The 25,251-nt window shown below is 42.5% G+C and overlaps 1 protein-coding gene across 3 annotated transcripts in view; it reads right to left on the bottom strand.

Moving 5' to 3' along the window:
- Positions 1-25,251, bottom strand: part of PTPRG (protein tyrosine phosphatase receptor type G) — a 701,064-nt gene that overhangs the window by 50,252 nt on the left and 625,561 nt on the right. For 2 of the 3 annotated variants that reach the window (XM_041764114.1, XM_041764112.1), the window contains exons 14-15: positions 20,017-20,103; positions 7,168-7,259 (exon numbers count right to left, since the gene is read on the bottom strand). In XM_041764114.1, coding sequence (XP_041620048.1) covers positions 7,168-7,259; positions 20,017-20,103 — 179 coding nt within the window. The remainder of the gene's footprint in view (positions 1-7,167; positions 7,260-20,016; positions 20,104-25,251) is intronic. The other variant, XM_041764115.1, reaches the window with a different exon arrangement.

Here is a 25,251-nt window from a genome sequence, read left to right as displayed (position 1 = left end):
TTGCATGTGCTCACTTTGCTTTCCCTTCCTCTTCAGGAGTAACAGATAAACAAAAAGGGAAAAAGTTCACTTTCTTGTCTTTTTTGATATTAGAAAGAAAAAGTCAGCAGTGAAGCTGTTCTTGAATATCAACCAGAGGGAGGTGCCGCAGAGGGCTCAGCTCGTTATGCAGCTCCATGGCAGGGTCTTCAGCCTCTCACTCAGTAAAATTGTCTAGTTGTCATTCATATCAGTTACCAATGGCAGAAAGTGTCCTATATACCAGGCACTTAGGGGCAGTAGTGTAAGTGGAAAAGCTAGAGCCATATGGTCTGGTGGTATGACTTCACCTCTCTGTGATGTCCTCTTCTCATCTGTAAAATGGGAGTAATAACTTTTCATAGAGAGTTATAGAAAGTAAACAGATGACCTAAGTACTTATAAAAGCTCTTGGCATTTAGAAAATGCTTGATAACTAGGATTTATTGTATGGTGCCAACTGCTTTACATGTGTGGCCATATGATTTTGGGGCTGTGATTACCCATTTTTTACATGGGGAGACTGGCTAAAAGAGACCAAAGAGCTTGACTAAGGTCCCACCATCCTTGTCAAGTGGTGGAGCCAGGGTGACCCCAAAGCCTCTTCGAGGCTTTGACCTCTCTCTAGACCTTAAATTGAACATACATGGTTAGAAAGGGCAGAAAACCACAATAATGCTTCTTAAAGAAACTTTCTGACTTAAAGGGAATGAAGTGATACGCGCTGGCCTTAAGCGAATAAGCTTCAGTCAACCTGGAAACTTCACACTGGTATCCTGGTCACCTTGATGATGCCAGGTTAAAAAAAAAAGTGTTGTAGGGTTTACCTTCCTGCCAAGATACTTAGTGCTGGGGTTGATTGGCTTAACGTCCATTTAAGAAAACATCCATACCAGCGGGGTACCATTACCATTCCTGAGGGCCTTAAGTCGTCCACTCTGCCACCAATCTTTGTGAAGTGCACTTAACCCGTAGCAGTTCCCACAACCTATGCCAAATCCCAACCAATTCTGAATAATGGCAGGGGGAACCTGTAAGGCTTCAGCACAGTCCCCAAGTCAAATCTCTCCTGCTCAGACCTGAGCCCTGCTCCCCCAAGTCCCACACCTGGTCTGTTTACCACCCCTCCAGTGGACAGACCTGGATTTCAGGAACTCCGTTCTTTCTTGTCTACCTGCTCAGCTCCCAGAGGCCAAGTTCAGGCCTTTCTCTGCACTTGGTAATACCTCTGTGTCCACTTAGGATGATAAAGCAAACAATGAATTAAAAGAACATTATTGAGCTTTTAGTTTCCAAGTTAGGGCACGACAAATAGATTTTTGTTTAAACCAGACTCTTTGGATGCAAGGAGTGTTGTAGAGATTGGAACATTTTATTTCCTGCCATAAAAGAAATCTCTTTTCATTTATGACACAATGAAGTCAATAAAGAAAAGGCTTCATTATAGTCAAAAGACCAATGAATCTCCTTTGGAGATAATCTCTGTATAAATAAAATATGCCAACAAGGTTGGTTTAATCCCAAGGGTTTTAAACATGCAGTTTAAAACCCCTTTATATGCTGGCACCCTGCTGAAGCCAGTGACCTTCAAATTATTAAGATGTATTTTAACTGCTGGAAAGGCATGAATCATTTCTGGATTTCCAAGCTACTGGTTAGCAGCAACAATTTGTTTTGTAACACTCTTATTAGCAAGTTAGATTCTCTAATTTCCACAAAAAAGCATTTCTAAAGACATTTGTCCCTGATAATATGCACATTTAGAAAAGCCCTTACAACATACTCTATAATCAGGTTAATTTCGTGAGCTAAGTTTTCATTTTAAAAAGCTGTAATTTAACCAAAGTCTGAGAGAATACTATAATGCAATGAAAATAGTCTGTAGATAACATATGTACATAATGCTTTAGTAACTGCAATGTAAATATTATTGAAGCTTGTCCTTTAAAATGAGTATCTCTAAATTGGAAACTCTAGATTTTTAAAAGTACTTGCAGATGTTAAGAATAATATGGATCTTAAAGGAACTGTGTGATCACTTCAGTATCTTAAAAATGTTGTAGAAGTATTACTTAGAAAGCATTATGAGGGGACTGACCGTTAAGTTACTGCATTCAATTATGCTTTAGCCTCCCAGATAACAGTGGAGAACCCATAACCAGGGTTTTGAAAAACTTTTAGTGAAAAATATTAAGAGTCAAAGCCCCTTTCATTCTCCTGCACAAGACAGATTTCAGCTTACCTGGAAAATCAACCAACCAACTAACCACTGTTCGCATAACAGGCACTATAGTTCCAAATTTTCTTGATAAAAGAAGTGATGTCACTTTTATAGTGATTGGAACCTAATTTTAAAAGCACTTCTTTAATTTCTTTCATGCTGGATAAATCCTGTTGCGTTAGAAGAGTTCTTCCTAATGTGGCTAACCAACCCTAGCCACCATATTCACAGCCTCTAGCATTTCCACATTTTCCCTAATATAGGTGAGATCAGGAAAAAAAAAATTCATTCTGATAAGACTGTCTTTGCTATATTAAATCAGGAGAACATACTGAAGATTCTAAACTCCTAATTTTCAATTCAGTTAGTAAAGTTAATAATTTAGAATTCCTCAAAAATTCCATAAATGGCTATCTCTAAGGGGCAAGTGATTAGCAAAGCTCTCCTTATCCATTTGCCTATTTAGTAAAGTTAATAACTCAGAATTCCTCAAAAGTTCTATAAATGGCTATCTCTAAGGGACTAGTGATTAGCAAAGCTCTCCTTAACCATTTGCCTATCTTATAATACTTTTAAAAAAGTGAGTGTAACTTACTGATTCCACTTATGCTTTGGGATTTAAAATCAGAGCTTTGTAAGAACTTTAACCACAGCAGAATCATGCAAAAGTTTCTACGCATTTATAAATTTCTCCCTAAGTCATTTAAATCACACAGGCCTATTTTTGCACAGGGAATGGAAGTATAGGTAGGTGGAGAGTCTTTCTCTTAGAATGTAAAAGAATAAAAAGGACTAGGGAACAAAAGCAGAGGTAAGTTTTTGATATGGAAGAAACTTCAACAAAAGAATAATTAAACTATTCAGAGGGCTGTAAAAGAATTCAGTGGAGAGGCAAAGGGTCAGTGCTGGTAGAAGAAGATCATCACCAAGAACTCAGAAAAAAACTAAAGGAGATCTTCACATGTATTTGAAATGCCTTGATTTAATGAATTAATATCCAAGTGATGAGGAGCTTCAAGTCTTGAGATATATCAGAACTGTCAGAATAGCATGCCAAGGGAGGCAGAGCCATTTCGAATCATCTGTGCTTCGAAGCCACACAGAATTCCAGTGCTAGCTCCACCCTTTATGTCACCTTGGTTGAATTAATAGAGTCTCTGAGCCTCAGTTTCTGCAGCTGTAAGAAGAGGACATCTACCCCACCTATCTCTACAGGATTGTAGAGAAAATAAACCATGTAGTCAGTAAATGCTCAATGCATATTGCATGATGAGGTTTTCTGAAAACAAAAGTAAATGTGAAGGAAGATCTAGGAACAGAGCTTATTACATAGTCTAGCAATGACCCAGAAAGCTCTATTTTATAACAGTTTGGTGCCTGAATTTTCTATCTTACCCTGTTGCCCACATACATTTTTTAATCAGTATAATGGTTCAGTTTACTATAGTGATTGTCTGGAAATGTCTTTTTTTTAAACCATCAGTTATAGGAAATAAGTAGTTCAAGTGATAAAAGTTGATATAATGGAGGCCCAGTAGTCCTGTTATTAGGTTTTGAATAAGGATAAAATATAACTGAGGTCTAGCAGGGCAGAACAAGTAATCCATATGAGCCCTGTAAATATCCTATTATTTTTGGAAATAAGAATAGTGAGATAATTCCTCGGGTAAAACGTTCAGAAGAATCCCAAGGAGGTCTCCACTAACGAAAAGTTGTGTTGAAAGCTTTACTAGAGTGAAAATAACTCACAAATTTATTAAAGGTTGTGTTTTTCTTATATTGAATTTCTTATTCGTGACATAGTTGGATGCTAATAACCAGAAGAAACCATAAGAATAAAGAGAACAGTGGGTTGTTAAAGTGCATCATAAATTATAAAATACTTTACAAATGTGACTATTAAACAGGTCAGTGGGGATTTTGTTTCAGAAAAAGGAAAGAATGTGATTAAATGGAAAAATCTTTAAAGAAGGGTCTTGTAGAGTAACTCTTTCCCAGCTAAGGGTGAACTGGGTTGGTTTGTCTTGGCATGCCCCCCATGAAGGTGTGCTGTCTGTGAAAGCAGAGAAAGAGTGGCCTCACTTTTGGTTTCTCCAGGTCCTTTACCATCATGCTGCACTGTGGCATCTAAATTACTTCATTCTTACAGATGTGTTCCAAATAAACACCATGGATTTCTCAGTCGGTGGAGAATTTGAAGCAATTTTCTTTCCATGTGCTTATACTACCAGTGAATAGGAATTAGAAAAAATGCACATTTAAAAGAAATGCTTTTGGGATGTGAGTACAGTAATCCCCCTTCATCTGGGGGTTTTAGTTACCTGCAGTCAACTGTGGTCCAGACACGGGTGACCCTCCTTCTGATATATGGTCAGATGGACAGTAGCAGCCGAATGCTACCACACAATTCCTACATCATTCACCTCACTATGCAAGTATTTTATAATCTTAAACCATCACAAGAACAGTGAGATATTTTGAGAGAGACCACATAACTTTTGTTATAATATATTGTTATAATTGTTCTATTTTTAGTAATTATTGTGAATCTCTTACTGTGCCTGATTTATGAATTAAACTTTCTCACAGGTATGTACATATAGGAGAAAGCAATATACATAGGGTTTGATAAGATCTGTAGTTCCAGGCATCCACTTGGGCTGGTGGAACATATGCCTCGTGGAAAGAGGGGGTCGGGGGGGGAGGCCTACTGTATTATTTACCTTGGTGATTAAACAGTTAGCTGGGAAATGAGGCAAAAAACACTCAAAGCCTTTCTGGACTGAAATACCTACCCAGAGGTGTGGTAAGGCAGGCACAATGGATGGCATTGTCTGAGGATTCTAGTGAACTGAAAATCCTCAATTCCAAGGCAAAGAGCAAGGTGTGGTAGGCTACACCCAATGAATGTGGTTCAGTGTTTGGGGACAATCTTAACCTGGGTACCAGGCAAATGCTCGCTCTCCACGGCTGCCCAGATGAACAATACCATGATTTGGGAAGGAACGCTTCAACAACTGACATTTCTGGCTTATAGTTTCCAAAATGCTCTTACATATAACATCTCATGTGGTTTTTAACACTACCTCAAGTGCAGGTAGATTAGGCACCCTGTTCACTTTACAGATTCTGGGAACTAAGGCTCAGAGAGGTCAAGGCATTGACCAAAGTTTTCATGGCGGAAGCAAGGGCGAGATCCTAGGTTTTCTGATTCCCTGACCAGGGGGAAAAGAAAATCAAAATGGAAAGACAGCCCAAGAAGTATGTCATTACTTAATCTTTTAGAATGGATTTCACCTGCATAGATACCCAACAGCTGTGTTTGTCAGGGACTCAATTCAAGCAGAGAGAGAGACGCTGAGTCATTTTCCAGACATGAACACATATTCTAGGGGACGCAAGAGGGAAATGATCATACACACGCTGGTGCACAAATCCTATAGATTCAGCAAAAACTACTCCTTCCATGCAAGTGGGAGACTGAGGATTCCTATCTGCTTCCTCTCCCCACAAGGGCAAGAGTGCAGTTTCCTCCACCAAGACTCAAGGGTGAGTAAGGGTCAGTGAAGAAGAACAGAGAATAACACAAAACCTATCTTATCTGTCTGGGAATTGTTTTGCAGCCATGAAATGGTCCAGTAGGAACTTAACCAGAGACTTTTCCGCTCCCCTTCTTATTTCTGTGTAACAAGCGTTAGTGAGAGAAGCTGACCAGAATGGAGAAAACATGGCAAATTCCAGCAATACCTAATGACTTAACACATACAGACACATAAAGATCCAATTAAATCCTCAACTGTAACTGCACCTAGTGAAGATTTTTAAACAACAGAAGCATTCCGTGGCACTAAGAGAACTACTGTACCTTTGAGCTTCAACAGATACAGCCTTTGAAAAACTTTAAGAAATGTTTGCTGGTATTAATTCATTTATGCAGAGAATTAAAGAATGCTTACTTTGTGCCAGGTAGTATTCTAGCACTAGGAGACATCCACTTGGCTTTATGAAGCTCTCATTGTAGAAGGAAGAGACAACAAACTCACAAGTACAATACATGGTATATTAGATGGTGAAGACCTTTTTGGAGGATGAGGGGAGCTGCAGGTGTGTGGGACACAGCACTATAGTAAAAGCAGTGCCTCTGTTTATTAAAAAAAAAAAAATGCCAGGAGAGTAGATGTTGGAGATAGCTAAAGATAGACATTTGCGAGTACATAAAGAAACCCAGAGGACGAAAGTTCAAATTTGGCAAAAAAAAAAAGGAAGGGATGCCAAATAAACATGGTGGGAGCCATCTTCAATCCCCACATCCCAGCTACTACAACTAACCGCTGCTGAACTTCTAAATATTTACCGCATTTGCTAGGATTTACCACAGTACATTCCACCAGCCCCTACTCCTAACACTAACGAAGTATTTCATCCCTTTACCTGAGGACCAATGAAATATGCCTTGGACCAAGAGGGTATCCCTAGACTTCCACACAAAATCCTAAGAAGCAAAACTTCCAACACTAAGTATTTTCAGAGTAAGGAATCTCAGGAGAAAACTCGAGAAAAATGTATCACAAATTGGGATTTTAAAAAAATTTTTTGAGCAAATTGCCTATCCAAATGAAACTCAGTCCAAGTGGATTGCAAATATCTATGCTTTCCCTTTTGTCTACTGTTACTTCCCCTCCCTGCATGTGAGTCTATCCTGTATTAACTAACTCATAGTTATTTGTTCCTCTCAGAGAAGACTTCCTCACATTGCAGATACATAAAGGAGCAAAAATTTCATTAAATCACCCTTAGTTAAGGATCTCGTAGACAGGGCAAGCTTTCAAAGGCTATGAAAATAATATTTTGTCATGGCTGTCACACAAAAGTACAAACAAAAGAGAAAAACAATTAGCCCATTGGAAATACGAGTGTGCTGTACTTACCCGGGATAGGAATAATAGGGATACTTTCATTGGGGACCACCCGAGGTGAACTGCTATCTTCCACATAGAAATGAGCTGTCTGAAAACATTTTCTGTGTAGGAGAGAGAAAAACATGCAAACAGTGAGACCAGAGAAATACACTTCGAGTTCATTTTTCAATTCTTCTTTCACAGATTTTACCAGCTTTAAATACCACACAGCACTGAGCGCAAACCCGTGGAACAGTAACAAGATTTAAGAAGGACAACATTCAGTCTATTGGACGAATCCCCAAGCGCTGAAGAATATTTATTTTTTATTGTACCATACCTATCCTGATCGTCAAAAAGGGAAGAGCTTAGTCGTGAAGCGCTCAAATACACGAAAACTTGGCATAAACGGAGCAAAACTTGCTGCACAAACCGTTAAGATCACCCCACACTCTTTCTAAAGCTGACCTGTTACAGAGGAGGGGTAATTTGGTATTCTAAACGTCCCGCACCAAGTTCAAAACCACACCTCGCACCCTCCCACACGCAGTCATCAAACAGCCCAAGTACACAATAGCACCACATTGTTGGTGCTCAGCAGAGGCCCCCGAAGCTGCAGACAGCTCCTGAAGGGGGTCAGGGGGCTTGAAGGGGGCAAGCCCTCCAAATCCGAGGCCCTTGCCAGACAACACTGGAGACGAGAACCTGAAGTGCTCAGGTGTCACCTGCCTGTTCTCGGTTTTGTTTTACCTGTACTTCAGGCAAAGCAGGGAGCAAACACTGGTCATCATAGGACAGGCAGTGAACAGAATAGCCATCAGCAGCTCACTCAGCCTCTGCCTACCGATGCTGGCTGGCCCTCGGCTTTCCAGCATCCACGTCACTGCTCATTGCGGCCCTAATGAGCTGCCGGAAGCACAGGCTGAATATTTAATGAGGCGGCTCAGCGTGAATGGCTATTGTGACCAGAGAAGGGTCCCTGTTCATCTGGCGGAGGGGCTTCACAATAGCTGGCCCTACTGCTGGGTCTTTTAGCCAAGCAGGCGGCATCCTTCTGGTGCTCGGTGTCCCTGGGATCCAGCCCACTCCTCCGGCGCCTCACACCAAGCCCCGTTTATACACACCACCGCTTTGCTTTCCCTGGGGGCTGCCTTCCAACCACTAGAGCAAGTCAACCTCTCTTCAGAGTTGCCTTTGCTCATCTAATCCCAAGGATCCTGGGATGATTATGTTGGGCACGGCTTTCTTCTTTAAGCAGTGCCTGTTTCCAGACGGAAAGAAGCTCCAACCAATTGTACATTTGGGCACTGTTCTAGAAGCAATCTGGATTGCTGCTCCATGCCATTAGGGGATTCTGAACATAAGTCACTCCTGCTCGGCACATGTCTTGCAGGACTGCTCTTGCGGAGGGCTGAAAATGATTCCCCTCCCCATGAACTGCCTGGCATTGGTGATATAAATAATAAAACAAGTTTTCACCACTCATCCTTAGCTGCCTTTACCTAAATCGAGAAAGAATGTCAGTCAGCCTGACTTAAGCTACATGGATGTGAAATGCACAAAATGTTTTAGGGCTCTGATAATAACCAAATCTTCTACTGAATGTGAAAATGATGGAAATACACGTGAAAAAAAAAAAGCCACATGATTTTCTTGTCTGAGGGAATAGCTTCCTTCTGTTTCTAATTCAGTCATCAAGTTTTATAATCTTGGATTCCTCTCTTCCCCTAAATTTGCACAGGTTTCCAGGAAGTAACATTCAAGTTAAAACCCAGATGACAGACTCCACAAATGAGGTAAAACCTTAACCACCTAGTGGCACAGCTAGGGAAAACCTGCTTTAGTTGAGATACCGGACCATTCAAGTATTTACTAGCCCCACGAAGTGCTAACACTGAAATAAGTGACATACAATTCACCAGGTCAGACTTGAACTAATGGGAAACACACACACAAGTCAGTCTCCGGTTTTAAGATATAATTACTATACTTATTAAATTTCCAGTATATAAAGCTATTAGTAGAAAGAATTGCTATTGGTCAAGGTACTGTTCAAGCCAGGTGACTTAGAAAGGATAAACTATATTGTCTATGCTTTTTCTGGAAGAAGGCAGGCAGACCATTCACTCACTGTTACGCGCAGAACCAACGATTCCAACATTCTCTTTGGGAAAAAAAAAAAAAGGCAGTGTGTACCAAAGCACATCACACCCCAGTGCCCCATGTGCTGCTGTTTATAATGGATTTTCCCTGGAGCAAAATAAGCCTGTGATTGTCAGAGAAAAGCACACCACTGCGGATGAAGGTCAGAAATCTGGGAGACACAGCTCTCCACCTCTGCACCTTGGCTCCTGTCACACAGACTTCCCTCCCACACAAGGACTCATGTGGGCAACAGAACTTTGGGGAAATACCTTCCCTAAAATAAAAGTTTCAGTGGACTCAGAAAACATTGATTCAATACAAACTGCAGAGCACGGAGCATGCAGATAAATGCCTTCTCCCTGCAATTGCCTAGAAGCTTTACAGCCACTTCCTTAAGCCTGGCTAACCATTCAAATTACATACATAATACATGATGTCAGCAGAAAAATTAGGAAATACAGATAGACAAAAAGGAAAAGAAATCAATTCAAGTTACTTCAAATCCTCTGCGTAGTGAGCATGACTATTAACATTGTGGGGTACACCCTTCCACACGCTTTTTCTTTTACTATTGTCCCTTGATCATTGGTGATGAGGGGCTAGAGAGGTCTGACCAACAAGACAGACAAGGTGCCTCTGTTCTCATGGTGAAGATTTGCAGCAAACAAGTCAACAAATAGTCAAGGGCCATGAAGAAAGTAATAGAGGCCGAAGTGCCACGGGAGCTGGGAGCTGCGACCCTACGGAAGAGGATTAGCCATGGGAAGTGGCAGGGTCAAGCAGCTCCCTCAGGAGCCGCAGAGCACAGTGAGCTTGCTTGGTGCAGGAACTGAAGGGAAGCCAGAGGTGAAAGCAGGGAGAGGCGGCAGGAGGGAAGGGGGGAGGGGCGGCCAGGAGCCAGATCCTGCCGGTTCCAAGGCCACAGGCTCCCCCAGGATCTACAGAAAATGGAAAGGCAGCCCAGGGCTCTAACTGGTGGAGGGGCACAGTCTGACTGGTCTCCTTCAAAAGGCTCATTCTGGCTGCTATGTGATGAGTGGTGGATAGGGCAGCAAAACTGGAGCAAGGAGATCCATCGGGGGCGACCGCTGTAATCACACTCACATGCAGACCCACAGACGGCCGTTCTCTCCTGCGCTTGGAACACAATACATCATACTGGACCTAACACCTTTATAACAAGTAGGAACCGACGTACCTACTAACGCTGGTTTCCTCTCCCATTTTTATGGATGTACCATATGGTTAGATATTTAGCCCTTTAATCACTAATTACTGGAGGTCTGCTTTATTTTCTTTTAAAGATTTTGTTTATCTGAGAGAGAATAGAAAGAGAGAGAGGGAGGGCACAGGAGCAGGGAGGAGGGGCAGAGGGAGAAGCAGACCCCTCTGCTGAGCATGGGGCTCAACGTGGGGCTTGATCCCAGGACCCTGGGATGGTGACCTGAGCCAAAGGTAGATGCTTAACCAACTGAGCCATCCAGGTGCCCCTGGAAGTCTCCTTTGAGTAGGAGACTGACCCAGCTGTTAGTTTGGTATGGACTTTTCACTACATTGACTGCACTGAGGTGAACTCTTGTGTGCAGAAATTAGACACTGTGGGAAAATTCATACCTACGAAAAGCAGCTGTTCAGGGTCAACATCACCTGACATCGTTTTAACTCCTTTCAGAGAAGTCCCACGAGAGAGTGTTTTTGGCCTTCATCAGCAGTGTACGGGGATAATCAAGTAAATTTGAAAACGAGGGAAAAGAAAACACAAGTTTTCGTTCCTCTAAATGTTTCCACCGTGATGTGTTGTTCAAAGAGGCAGTACGGTCTCTAATTCTGAGCTCAGGAGAATGGAGAGAGAATTTCTGAGAATGCTCATGTGCGTCACTGTGCACGCAACTTCAAATTTCCGTCTAGGTCCAGTTGTCTTTCAACTATGGTCTCCTTGAAGGAAACAAGATTCTAGATCATAAAGGGTCATTTTCTAAAATTGTAATTTCTCCACACTGAACATTCGTTTACGCAAATACCTGAAAACGGGAAGGAAAACAATGAAGTGGACCGCGGCTGGAATCAAAAATACATTTACAAGTTTGATTACCTGTTACAGTCTGCTAGAACCGCACCATCCATTTTATGTCCTTCCCTTTCACTCTTTTCTCCTTCTCTTCCTTGCTGCCTCCACCCCATCAATATGTCCCCCCTAAGGAACTGAGAACAGATAATTTTTTTCCAACGACCCTGACCTGGCTTAGCAATGACCAAATTAGGTAACTTCTGCTTCCTCTAATCTACCTTTGCAACATATATTCTTTTTTTTTTTTTTAAGATTTTATTTATTTATTCATGAGAGACACAGAGAGAGAGAGAGTCAGAGACACACAACATGTATTCTGCTGACAACATGTATTACATGTATTCTGAGTTTCCCAGTTTAGGTATGCCTCAGTTTTGGCGAGTCTTGAAGTCTCTCTCTCTCTCTCTCTCACACACACACACACTGCACACACACACAGCACACATCAGTAGGGTTTTAGTTAAGTGATGGTCATCAATGAGCAGTACGTATGTATCACTTTGATTTGGAGAGCTTTTAAAACACCCATGCTGGATGAGCCCCACTCCTAGTGATTCTAGCTGAGGGATTCTAGGGTGGGAGGAACAGGTCTGTGTCATCTAGAAAAACTCCCTCAGGGATGCTGGTCTGTATGGTCCCTGGTTAAGAAGCACTGTGATACAGGGAGGATGGTTCCAGAGAGTCTCCAGTGCTCTAAGAAAGCCACTGAAGCAATAAAGCAGTCTCAAACGGCACCCACCATAAAAATGATGATAAAAAGTAAGCATCTAGAATTTATAGGGTCCCAGATGGGATAAAAAAACCATAGTTAAGAATTCAGGGATGTTAACATAATCCTCTCAAATACAGAAAAAAATAAACTGCATCTCACATACTTAAATAAGAATTTGAAAGGTCTTCTGCTCTGTTTCTGTTGGAACCTAAGTTCTCAGAAATAGGGTGGCATTTCTTGAAGTTGGAGCATAGTTTCTGCCACCCATGCTGGAGAAGTGTTTTCTCAGATCACAGATTTCTCAAGTGAAAGTTTTTCCTCCCAAAGCTATTCTTTACACCACCTTTGTGGACTGCTCTCCTCATCTGCCAGCAAATTAGATCTTGGTTTCTGTCGTGGAATCGAATTTGTATTATTTATTAAGCAGTTTGGATGTTCTGACGTCCTTATTCCTGGTGTCCCGTCACTTGGAACAAAACTGGAAATGCTAGTTAAAATGGCTCTCTCAGGGATGCCTGGGTGGCTCAGCGGCTGGGCATCTGCCTTTGGCTCAGGGCGTGATCCTGGGGTCCAGGGATAGAGTGTCTCTGCCTGTGTCTCTGCCTCTCTGTGTGTCTCTCATGAATAAATAAATAAAATCTTAAAAAAAAAAAAAAAAGAGATGGCTCTCTCAAACTCATCCCCACGAAGAAATATCATGATAGAGTTACATCAGATATTCACTGAAGGCTTCTAGGTAGGAGCAAGAAGACACCCCAGTTGGCATCAGCTAATTTTTCCATCAGCTAATAGTTCCAACTAAAGGGGTATAGGGGCCTGAATGCAAACTAAAAGGGAGATGTGCATATGCCAACCCCTGAATTGGCTGCACTCCTTAGGCACCTCTCATAGCAAAACTGCCTTGCAGGATGCCTTGGTGGCTCAGCGATTGGGCGTCTGCCTTCGGCTCAGGGCATAATCCCAGAATCCAGGATCGAGTCCCACATCGGGCTCCTTGCAGGGAAGCCTGCTTCTCCCTCTCTGTGTCTCTCACGAATAAATAAATTAAATCTTTAAAAAGAAAAAATGCCTCTCTGCACTGAATGAGTCTACTGTTTAAACATATGCATTCTTCAGAACACACAGCTCCTGAATCCAAGCCAAATGTTTCTGCCTGACCAAAGATGGCCTACCTATTAGGTAGAGGTGCATCTCATGAAAAGTTCTAAGTAGTAAAAAGCAAACATACTTTCTCTCTCACCCTCCATTCACTCATCCATTTTTAGAAAACTAACATGGGCTCTTAAGTTTTAAGACTTCTAGGAAAGGCTTGTCTGGAAGTCAAGAAGATAATGCGTGATACCCCTGCTAGTAGCTCATCAAATTGACGTGGATTCTAGGGAGTGGCTCCCTTGGTCTCAAGCCCAACCCCATGATCTGTGGTCTAGGCCCATGTGGTGCCTGAGGCTTCATGTTAGGAGCAAGCATGGATGGATCAGTCTAGCTTAGAAAAAGCCCATGGACACGTTAAGTGTACAGTCTTGAACATTTGGTCTTGGACTGAAATTTCTAAAAATAACTTCTCATTCCTTTAGATAAGGGAGAGACTTTGAAGAGAGAGGCTTTTTCAAAAACCAATAATTCTGTGCTTGAGAAAGCACAGCACACATGTGATTAGGATACAGTAAAGATTGACCAGTATCAGTAAGCCATCAGTGTCAATTCTCTGAGCTACCCGCCCCCCTCCCCACTCTGCCAGCACATGACAGGCCCGGCATGTTTAACTGGTTCTCATCATGAGAGGAAGGGGGGAGAGAGAGAGAGAGACAGACAGACAGAGAGACAGACAGGCACACACACACACACACACACACACACACAATCCCTGACTGCAGCTGCTCTGACAGTACTTTATCAGTATCAATAATTACTCAAGTTCTAGAGATTTACTATTCAAATAAAACACAGCAAATGAGAAAGATAAGAAAGAAATCTCTAGACTTGGCATTCTCCCTCCCCATCTCCTTCCAGGAATTGGACACACCCTTAACACAGAACACCCCGAGTAACCAAAGTTGTACAGAAAGGCTTTCCTTTCTGTTGCTCCAGTGTTTTCCCAGGTATGTGCATAGAGAACCTTTGCTATCTTCATTCTTCCTTACACCTCTTTCTGCTCTTCTGACAGGCAGCTAGGAATAATTTAGGTGATGGGAGACTTTCCAAAAGCAAAGTATATATCGGAAAGGGTCCTCAAAAGGCAGCATCTCCTGCCCTGGTTATAGGAGCAGAGGTTTCTGAGATGTACAGACATCTGGGCCAAAATATACATTCCTTTTGACAAGCAATGAGAGGTCCCATTGTTCTCAACCTGGGTCCCCAGCTCATTACAACATCCCTCCACATCACCACTGCTGGGACCCAGGAAAGTACAGACCACATCACCATTCCTAGAGTCCTACAAAAACCTGGGATGATAAAATAACCAGATGATGTGTAGGGATCAGAAACCCAGTCACTATCTTCCAATTAAGCTCAATGGTTCTATAATCATATGAGGGTGACAAGGAGTTTGTCAGCAGTGTGCAACTCAAAATGCTAATTGCAGACTAGAACGGGCAGTTGGCTGAGCGGCTGCTGAATATTAATTAAGCAATCTTAACTGATTTATATACTGCCCTCATTTAAATTTACAGTGCCATGCCTGCTAATAATCCCATTTATTTTCATGCTGTTGAGTACAGAAATCACATTAATATTTACTTTTGTGAATGGATCTGTTGTAGTAAACCATGTATGAATAAGAGCCACTTGTAAATAGAAAGTTGAGAACATTCGCATGCCTTCAAGGAAGATGATTGAGAGCTGTGTTAAAAAGATGTGGATTGATTTATTAGGGCAAAATGTTTCTAGAAATTTAAGTGACAAAGACAACAATAGAAGGAAAAGCCTGTGGGCGTTATTGGGCTTTTCCTCAAAGAGGAGTGTCTGCTTGAAATAACTCAGGGGTCCCACTTGGAAAAGAGCCCACCGTAAGTTCTGCGTTGTGATTTTTTTCAGATGCAACCACTCACTTGCTGTTCAGTTTCCTTTACTGTATGTGAAATAATTCTGTTTGTACAACTCAGTTTATACTTGCGTTATATTTTCAGGAAGGAACCTTCTAGAAAGAAGAATTCAGAATTTCACTTCTCATTTTCATAGTCTCCGAACCATAAAAGGCACATGTGATCTGACAAATATCAAAGTACTTTTGGGAATAATCAAGAGACGTATTTCCCATCAGAGCAATTCTGGAAATCCTGGGACATATGGTTGTCATACCTTGGATAAGTACAGCCTGTCAGATATGAGGAGGAGGTGAAGGGAAGAAGGAAAGAGGTAAAGTGAACCAAACCATGGAGATGGATGAGGTGAGAGAGGGTATATATATGAAATGAGGAGAAAATGTTTCAAAATATTTTGGATATTATTTGGTCAGGGGAGATGGCCATTCAACTTTTGTTACAGCTGCAAGTGACAAAGATCTGATATTTGCAGGAAGAATTTCAGTGGCGGATACAAACTCCTACAATGAGCATCTAAGGGATGTGGGAGGAAATAAATTATATACACCTAAATGGTCTTGGCACAGGACGCTTTCGTGCTAAATATTAAGTGTGCCAAGCAGTCCTTGGAGTGACTGAAATACTGCTAATACTTTCCAGGAGAGAAGACAGCAGAGGTCATCTCAAAAACCACATTTTGACCTGATCAAGAACCTGAACGGGGCAGTTTTTACATCGTGGCTGGCTTTAAGCAAGTGAGCTCTAGACAGTACTTCCCAGTCCTCCAAGCTCTTAATCAGAAAAGAAGGCTCGAAGTCAGGGGCTTTGTAGTAGCTATACCACACTTAGTTACGAACCTGGCTTGGAATGTTCTGAATTTCTGGACTGAGGCTTAAAGAACTCTCCACCTCCTGTTGCCACTGTTTTAAGGCACTGACACAATCTGCCAATGATGGAGCTGGTTAATGGGGACATGATGGTCTAACTCCTTTTGGGCAGGAGGTGGGAAATGAAAACTCACATTTCATTCACTACACATGATTCAGCACCTGTAATATACAGCGTTCTAGTAAAAACTTTTTGGTGACTATTTCATTAACATGCTAAGTCAGTCAGACTTTAGCTGGAAGAGTGTCATTTTAAGGATCTTGCAAGGTATTACGTGTCTTTTCACCACACAGCCCTATGGTAGTACTTTTTACATACTTGGGACCATCTGGGAAGAGAAAAGTAGATTTAGTTATCATACTATCAGCCAGGTCAAATTCTAAATGATTTAAGAATTTAACATTCAAATTAGAAACCACAGAAGTACTAAAATAAGTCATTGCAGAATGGAGACAGCCTTTCTAATGAGGATTCCAAATCCAGAAACCAAAAGAAGTTTATGGGTAAATTTGATTAAATGAAGTTGAAGACGCTGTATGAACATAGTTCACAGACAAACCACAGATGAGGAAAAAAATATTTGCAAGCCTTATTGCTGACAGTGATATCTCTCAATTAGAAAAAGACCAACAATGGAAAGGGAAAATGAGTGAAAGACTAACCGTTTAGAGCAAAAGAAACACAAAGGGCAAAAACATGAAAGATGCTCAGCCTCCCTCTTGATAAGAGAAAACACACTCCTGCTATACTAACACCATTGTTCTCACCCATGTGGTTGGAAAAGTGGCCCCCGTTTGACAATACACCATGCTGGGGAAGGTGCAGGGAAACAGGTGCTTGCACGTTACCAATAGAAGCCACCCTGGGTATGGCACCGGGGAGAGCAATTCAGCGCCATCCATCAAAATTACAAATGCATGTAGCTCCTGACACAGCCTGTTTCCTGACTTTATCCTACAGATAGACTTATCTCCATGCACAATGACTTAAAGTTATTCACCTTGGTACTGCTCATCATAACAAAAGCCTAGAAGCAACCAAAATGACAGCCACAGAGGATTGGTGAAATCAATCAGGACAACTATACAAAGAAATACTGTGTTTCTGTAAAAAATGAACAAACAAACCAAACCAAACCAAGGAAACCACATTTGCAAAGACAAAAATCACGTTAAGCAAAGCAAGCAAGGCAAAGGATGGTGTATGCAGTGTTTTACTGTGTAAAAGGAGATCTGGGGCTATAGATTCATATTTGCTTACACACACCACCCCCAACGTCTGGAAGAAGAGACAACAATCTAGCAGTCATGGTTACCTATTTGTGAGGAGGTAGGGAGTCAGGAGGGTAGGTGATCAGAGGGAGATGGAGGGGTATATATAATACATTTTAAACTTTATGATTTTCAACCATGTTAAGTATTACCTATTCAAAATTTAAATCAACAGCTTTTTTTTTTTCTTTTTTTAAGATTAAACACTTGGGTCTGATTTTTATTGTTGTTTTCTTCTTTGTCCTGGTGGGGATGGGGGTGGATAATCAGCATCACTTCCAGCAGCCACTGTCCTGCTTTTCTGGGTTCTGTTCACCCTCAGACTACACAGGCCTCCCCTCCCACTGTGGGCAGAGAGTGTTCCAGGCAAGTGAGGTCAGACCCAACAGGCAAATGGGTAGTACCCTGAGGTTCATGTGCATAGACTTGGCAACAGCTATTTTAACTGTTGGAAGGGTCGCTATTCAGGCAGCTTTTCGGGCTCTTCTCCTGATTCTCTGGCACATTTTGGATGGGATGCAGACCAGGACAGGAAATGAGAGTGGATATAAAGAGGCCAACGCGGGAGACAGAGGCTAACCGCCCTGCTTCCCTCATGCATCTGCAGCCTGGTAGGGGAGGGCGGGGCCTCTGTCCTCTGGAAGGCTTTTTATAGAGCAGCAGAGGACAGAACTGGGTCAGGAGGCTGCTGCCAATGCTCCTGGGATAAGGAAGGAGGGAGGAGAAGGGAGAGTGGGCTGGTGGCCCTTCAGTCTACACAGCCATCAAGAGGAATGAGGAGCTATAGGCTTTAGAGGAGCAGAGAATGGCAGGGCAGCCAGCAGAAGGAATGGGGGAGATCTGGCCCCCTCTTCATCACGGATTGATTAGCAAAGCACATCAAACAGTGAGAGGGGGCACTGCTGAGGACACAGACCACCAATGGCTGTCCCAACTCAGCCACCCAAGCAGGGTAGCCCAGACGAATAACTTCTCAGAATCTCTGTCTCCTCCTCCGCTGGGATGGGGTACCATATTACACACACTAAGCGTTTCCTATGTACTACCTTGTTTCATTTTTGCAACAACCCAATGAAAAGGAACTATCTTTGGACCTACTCTTAGATAAGGACACTGAGGCCCAGAGGGTTTTGTTCAGTTGCTCAAGGTCACACAGCTGGGAAAAGGGAGAGCCACAGTTAGAACCAGTCTCTCCCTGAGCCAAGGTCCTTTGCTACTACGTCATCAAAAAAGTAAAGTCAAATATGGAATTCATCATCAGGTGGATTCTATAAATACTTGTCGCTTCCCAAGATGGTTCTCAACTTCTAGATCTAAAGGAAAGTCACTGTGCCCCTCCCCCCACCAAGCTTCCGGCACTCAGAAGTAGAGAAGAAACCAGAAAGACTGAACACCCTGTAACAAAATACACCCACCCAGAAACTGAAATACATCTATAATAAGCCCACTCCCACACCTGGGGCTAGGAACATAAGTGAGAGTTAATCACAGGCATGTCTGGAGAAAATGCAGAAATCAGATGTGCATTATCTCTGTGGTGTCCATGAGGCGATGCTGTTTTTTTTAACGTGTGACAGAAACACATTATATTCAGAACAGACTGGACATAAATATTAGGCATTTACATGATGTCAAAGGTACTCTCTAAGATTAGAAGTTGAAAGGTATACAGAGGGGTTTCTATTTCAGTTTTTACCTTTGGATATTTGAAAACAGATTAGAAAATTGAAGACTTCAGGAAGCAAAAAGATCTTAGAAAGAATAATTATATTACCGGTGTCAGCAGTTACTCCTTTTCCCTAAAAAGGCCAAAATCATGCCATGTAGCTTAAAAGAAGGTAGATCATAGAATTTCTCATTAATCTTCCACAATTCTTGTACTATACCTTCTCAGATCTCATAAGTATACCTGATTAGATGGAGGAGTATCTAAAATTTCATCCTAATAATCGGACTTATCCTCAACCAAGGGAGACAAATCATTCCATGTAAAAATTCTAAGATAAATACTATAAATTGGTTCATTGAAAGTAATAAGAAACCACTCACAACACAGTATTACTGAATTATCTTAATTGGCAGTATTAAAATATTAATTACCGTATTAAGTAGAGTTTGCCTAGATAAGCCTTATAAAAATATTATCAAGAGCGCATGTGGAGTGATTAAGATCACATGATCTGGACTTCTAAAGGTTTACAGTAAATCATTCCAGGACAATAATTCTTCCCAGTATTTAAGCCATCTAGAACGTGTATGCTTTCATTTTCAAAAAATTTCACTCTTATGGAAAAACATGCTATATCCCCATTTGCTCACTTCTCTCTTCCCTTCCTACTCTTCTTTCTTAGCTTATTTATACATTTAGGTTTCTAAAACATATTTTTCACTTGTAAGGCTAAATGCATGCTTTTTTTTTTTTAAAGCTCTGAAACATGCACACATCTGAAATTTTGGAAAGATAATAGATGCAGCTGACATACACACCAACAAAGAACATTCCCAGTATGCCCCCTTCTAGAAATAAAAACAGCCCCCCACAGACCGCCAAATAAAGCAAAGCAAGCACACTCAGGACATACTTTCATTGCTATCAGCTACCAGCAAGCTGTATTGGTATTTGCAATTCTTACTTTCGGGAGTTGGGGCAAGACAGGTAAGTTGCAGCACTGTGCTGTCTAGAGGACTTTCATCCCCAGGACAACAAAACAAAAATCCAGCAAGCCAGTCCCGGCCAAAGAGGCACCCCCCTTAAGCTGGACCGCCCCTCACCTGCTCCCCTTCTCTCCTCTCTCCCCAGAAGAAGGCACTTCACGGAAACGTCTGGGAAAGCCCTTGGACTTTATTTTGTTACACCCTCTAAATAGACAAAAACAAAAGAGAACAGGTATAGGAGACAGTACTTTCAATTGGCCACCAAGAGTTCCACACGAATGCCCTCCCTCCCACCTAACATAGACATACCCGTCATCAGTTCCAATATGGGACATTTTCAAAAGAGAAAGCTTACACACAAAGGTGACTCGGTCTCTCAAGGGTTGTTTTGCACTTAGTTAAGAAATACAAAATGGGAACTTTGCCCTTAAAAGCAGTCATTCCATGTTAGAAGCCTGTTATCACTCCTGGTGTTAATGGTAGGTAACGAAATCACAAATCCAATCATTATTGGGTTTTCCCATTCACGTATCTACCCTTCCACCTGTGAGGTGATGCTTTGGCAAACATGATCATTTAAAACACCATTAAAGTAAATAGAACTCAACAGGAATCTCTTAGGGGTCATCTGAACCTCCCCTCTGTCATAAAACATATGTGAAGGTGGTGTTGTTAGATCAATCCGGGGTTTTGTCTTTTCCCCATGCATCCCTCTCATCTCCAGACACTTTCCTGATTCACAACCCAGACTGGGGAGTTCACTGGAGAGGCACCTCAGGGAAAGTGGGGGTAGTACTGATAAGGCTACTAGCATATACTAGGTCTGATGGTCTGATATTTAGTTTGCCCTTAAAACTTAGTGCAGCATCTGAGTCTCGTGTCTCGCATTTGAAAGTTACACTTTTGTTCCAGGAGAACACTGGCAAGTGTTTACTTAACTATATTTAATCCCCTAGCAACCTGGGCTATAGGATTTCACACTGGAATGATTCCTATTCTTTCCAAACGCTGTGGATAAAACAGCGAAGACACACTCACTTGTGGCAAAGTTCTCTTTCATTGGAGGTTCTCTTGAATCCCACTCAGAACCCTGAATTCAAGTATGTGATTCCAGAGAACATCTGACAGCTTCTGATTCACTTGGGTTTTTTTTTCCCCTGGGATGAACATCCTTGAATTCTCCAGTGTTGAGTTTCTCTTCTTCCAATACAATTCTTTTGTTTATTTTGGTCATTATTAGCCTCTATATGGAGTAAAAATGCTTGGCACAGGGACCAAAATTTGGAGAAGCCAAAAGTTGGGAATACGACTCCAAAGCGTGCGTGGGTCGGGCTGGGGGGGTGGGGAGCGTGCTGTGATTCAGAACTTCTTGTCTCCCTCTGTTGAGTGCAGTCTGCAACTACAACAACTGTCCTCAAAACATCACGAACGTACTCGGTGCAGCGATGAACATTAATCTGAAGAAACCACGAGCGTGTTGGAGTGTTTTTGCAAATCTTCATAGAAACTTGAAATTTGCAGCTTCCTAAAATATTTAGACTTCTTCTCAACCCTTAGCCCTACTCTGAATCCTGCCAGATTCACTCCTTGGGGAATTCTGGAGCGGAGCCGGCTATCTCCGCAGCTTTTCCTCACACACAACCACAGGCGCTTAAAACTCCCACCCGTAAACTGACAACACGTCACTGAGAAGCAAATGCCATAAAGCCGGTAACTAATATCTTGGATAAATGAGGGGGCCACCTGAGCAGGCCCCCAGGACAGACACCATCGACCCTGGGGGAGAGGACACTTGGTGGCGACAGGTCCAAAGGCAGGTGTTGGGGATGCAGAAGAGACTCCACGTACGAGTTTCCTTTTCCTGAAAAGTCAGTTTGCTCAAAAAAAATGTATCCACCCATTTCCTCCTTAACAGAATCAATCCCTTCTTTCAAGACTCATGGAAAATGTTTAAATGGCAACCTTCAGCAGCGAATCTCTCCCTGCTTTTGTCTAATGACTACGTGTTAGTCTGTTCCAAGAGCTTCGACTGGCATCTCAGGGCCAACTCGACAGCAGGGGGCCGGTTACTATAACAACTGACAGTTCTCGTGAATTCTGAAAGGCCCCCGAGTAGCCATTTGGGAAACGGTTATTGAGCAAAAAAGTTGCCTGGGATCGGCAGCATTAGCTGGCACGTGACCCAGAGCCCAGGCACACAGCTGCAGGGAGGAAGAGGAACAGTGCCCACCTCCAGGAACAGCTGGGGACCCAGAAGGCTCCCCACCCCCCTGCCCTTCGGCACCTCCGAGCAAAAGACAGTTCAGCACCACCACGTCATGAACTCAAGCCCTCCGAGGCAAGCCATGTGTTGGCATCACGTAAAGCGCTTCAGCTCTCCCCGCTGGCTGGACACATTGTCAGGATGTGAAGGGTTGAATTGTAAAAATTATTCCTAATGATTTAAAAAAAAATCTTGAAATATGGCTATAGATACGGGTTCCAGAAAGGGATGGGTGACAGGGGCAGTCACCAGTTTTAAAAGAAAAAAGTGGTACCTGGAATCTCAGGGGTCCTGTGAGTGGTGCGTTTGCAGAAGAGAGAAAAGGTGATTGCACAAAACCACCAAAAGGTGGGAGCTGGAAACTTGGATTTTTCTAGACTTGAGGAAAGTACAGGAACCTACTTTTTGTTCCCATTGCCTTCTGCACATAAGCACACTGAACTAACCCAGTGTCTTTGTACAGGCTGGATCCCCTAGAAAAGAATCTGATTCGACCCACAAAAGTAGACTTTGTTTTGCATGGACGACGGGCAGCATGACAGCATCTTCCCTCTGGCAGTACTGATCATGTTATGTCCGAGTGCCTCTCCGTCAGCTCGGACACAGAACTCTGCCTGGAGCATTTGTGGCTTTTCTCTGTTTGGTGAAAGTCACAGCTCACCATCCTCTCCTCCACAGAGCCTTCCGGGACTCTGTCTCATTCCCTTGTGGCCCTGCAGTGGCCAGAGTCCATTCCAGAGCACGGTCTCCCTAAGTCACTACTATAACTCAGGGGAACCCAAATGCAGGGGCCAGGCAGGGGACTGCAGGGATGGGGGGAGACTGGTAGACTGGCGAGCTGGGGTTCTTCTCCCCCCAAAAGATGTCCCCATGGTTAGCTCCATCCAGCCCACTAATGCCACAGAAGAACATGACAACAATGTGACCACATCACCCAATTTATCACAAGAATCCAGGTAGCTGGAGTTTTTTTTTTTTTTTTTTTTTTTTTTTACTTTATTTATTTATTTATGATAGACATAGAGAGAGAGGCAGAGACACAGGCAGAGGGAGAAGCAGGCTCCATGCAGGGAGCCCGACATGGGACTTGATCCTAGGACCCCAGGACTGTGCCCTAGGCCAAAGGCAGGTGCCAAACCGCTGAGCCACCCAGGGATCCCGGTAGCTGGAGTTTTAAGTAAAATCTTCCTATTTTCAAAATGATCCAGATTTTTGAAAACAGTACAGTACATCAACTAAATAAAACCGGCCTGGAATTGCATTTGGGATTACCTTTCTTTACCTGTTCATTTGCCTCATTAGCCTACAAGATGCCTGAAGATATGAGCTCTTCTCTCCTTGCCCAATTGCCCATGCTTGGCATAAACTAGATGCTTGAAAAGCATCTTTGAATGAACAAGCAACTAAGGAAGGAATAAACGGGCCAGCCATAAAGGGTCTCAGGTCAACAAAATCAAACCCTTGATGTGAATACCTCTAAAACATACCAGCTCTGTGAACCTGGGCAAGTCATTCCCCTTCTGGAAGCCGTTTTCCTCCCTTGGGGAGAAGGTTAGCTACCGCCCACATCTGCTGGGAGGATTAAATATAACATTTGCTTTGTATCAACAATTACTGGTTTGGGATGAGTTTACCCTTTGCTAGCTCTTCATGGTCACACGCATGGGAGAAATTACTCTTAATGGCATCTGTGTCCTTTGTGACTTCCCTGGGATGGAGGGGGATGGGTGGAGAGCTTGTGCCCGGGCTCACGGCAGCTGTGTCCTTGTTGCTTCTGGGGGAATACAGGAGGGAGCCGTGTGCTGTTGGGGCACATGTGGTCATTCATTCCTTGGGCAGGAGAGGGGTATTACCACATACCCACACTCAACGTTCACATGTATCTGTTTTCTGGAACCTCTATTATCCCAACACAATCCCCCCCCCACACACACACATCTGTGGTTGCTTCCCCTCCAATTTATTATGCTGTCTCCCAGTGAACATCCAGGAAAGCAAAAAAATTTGCAGCATCGACAAAACTCACTTGTTTTCGTGAATAGCATTCTTAATGAAGAGGCACTGGCACATGGCAAAATTTCTCCAACTGTAAAGGTAGGGGTTATAAAAAAGACTGTTTTCCTGTTTGCCTAGGAGGCTAAATTGGTGTTGACGGATCTGCCACAGATTTTACAGATGGCTCAGTCATGTGCTGAAGGGAGACAAATTTCTCAGATCAGATCGTGAAATCCTCCTAATACCAAACTAACCAACCTGCATCAGATGTCACAATAACCACTTAGAGTTTCCAGTTTCCTGCTCCAGACTCCATGCAGTTAACTCAGCCCTATCTGAATCTGAGAATTAAAGCTGCTTTAGGTTTCTGGAAAGTTCTTCAAGCTAGAATTATGGTCAATAAGATGCTTAACTTGCCATCAAGGTAATACCAGCACTGATTAGAGCTGGAATAAGACAGAGCCATCAAGTTATGTGTCTCACCATCAAAACATATTCCATTTCTCAAACCCCTGAAATTACAGTTGGCCCTGTAAAGTTTTCTTCCACATGATTTTCACAAATGCAAACCACAGGTTTTTGTTTTTGTTTTTTGAGAAATGTGCTTTCAAAACAGGCTACAGAAGGAAGTAAATGCTACTTCTCATTTTGGCAAAATAAAGTAATGAATGATTAAGACAGTGGCTGGGTTCAGACCCAGGATCCACCAAAGATGAACACTGTGACTTGGGCATGTCACCTGATCTCACCAAGCCTTGGTTTTCAGATCCTCAAAATGTAGTAATTCCTAGGATCCGAATGCTGAATAGGTGGCAAAGTCATCTGCTAAGCACATGTGCAGTATGATGAAGGTTCGAGAAAAGATTCTCGGCTAATAAAGGCCTTAAGATATACAAAGTCATTTTAGGGGTGAGATTTCACTCAAAGAGGAAAGAGCTACCTTCAAAGCAATTTTCTCCAAGATTACAGAAAAGAATCTTTTATTTTTATTTATTTATTTTTAAAAATCTTCTAAAGAACTTGTCAATACTCCTGATGCTCAGTGCACACTAACGTCTTGCTCACTGCAGCTAAGCGATGCTGCCGAACAAGGT

This window comes from Vulpes lagopus, chromosome 7 (assembly GCF_018345385.1).
Source record: "Vulpes lagopus strain Blue_001 chromosome 7, ASM1834538v1, whole genome shotgun sequence".
Lineage (NCBI taxonomy): Eukaryota > Metazoa > Chordata > Mammalia > Carnivora > Canidae > Vulpes > Vulpes lagopus.
This window is presented reverse-complemented; position numbering and strand designations above follow the sequence as displayed.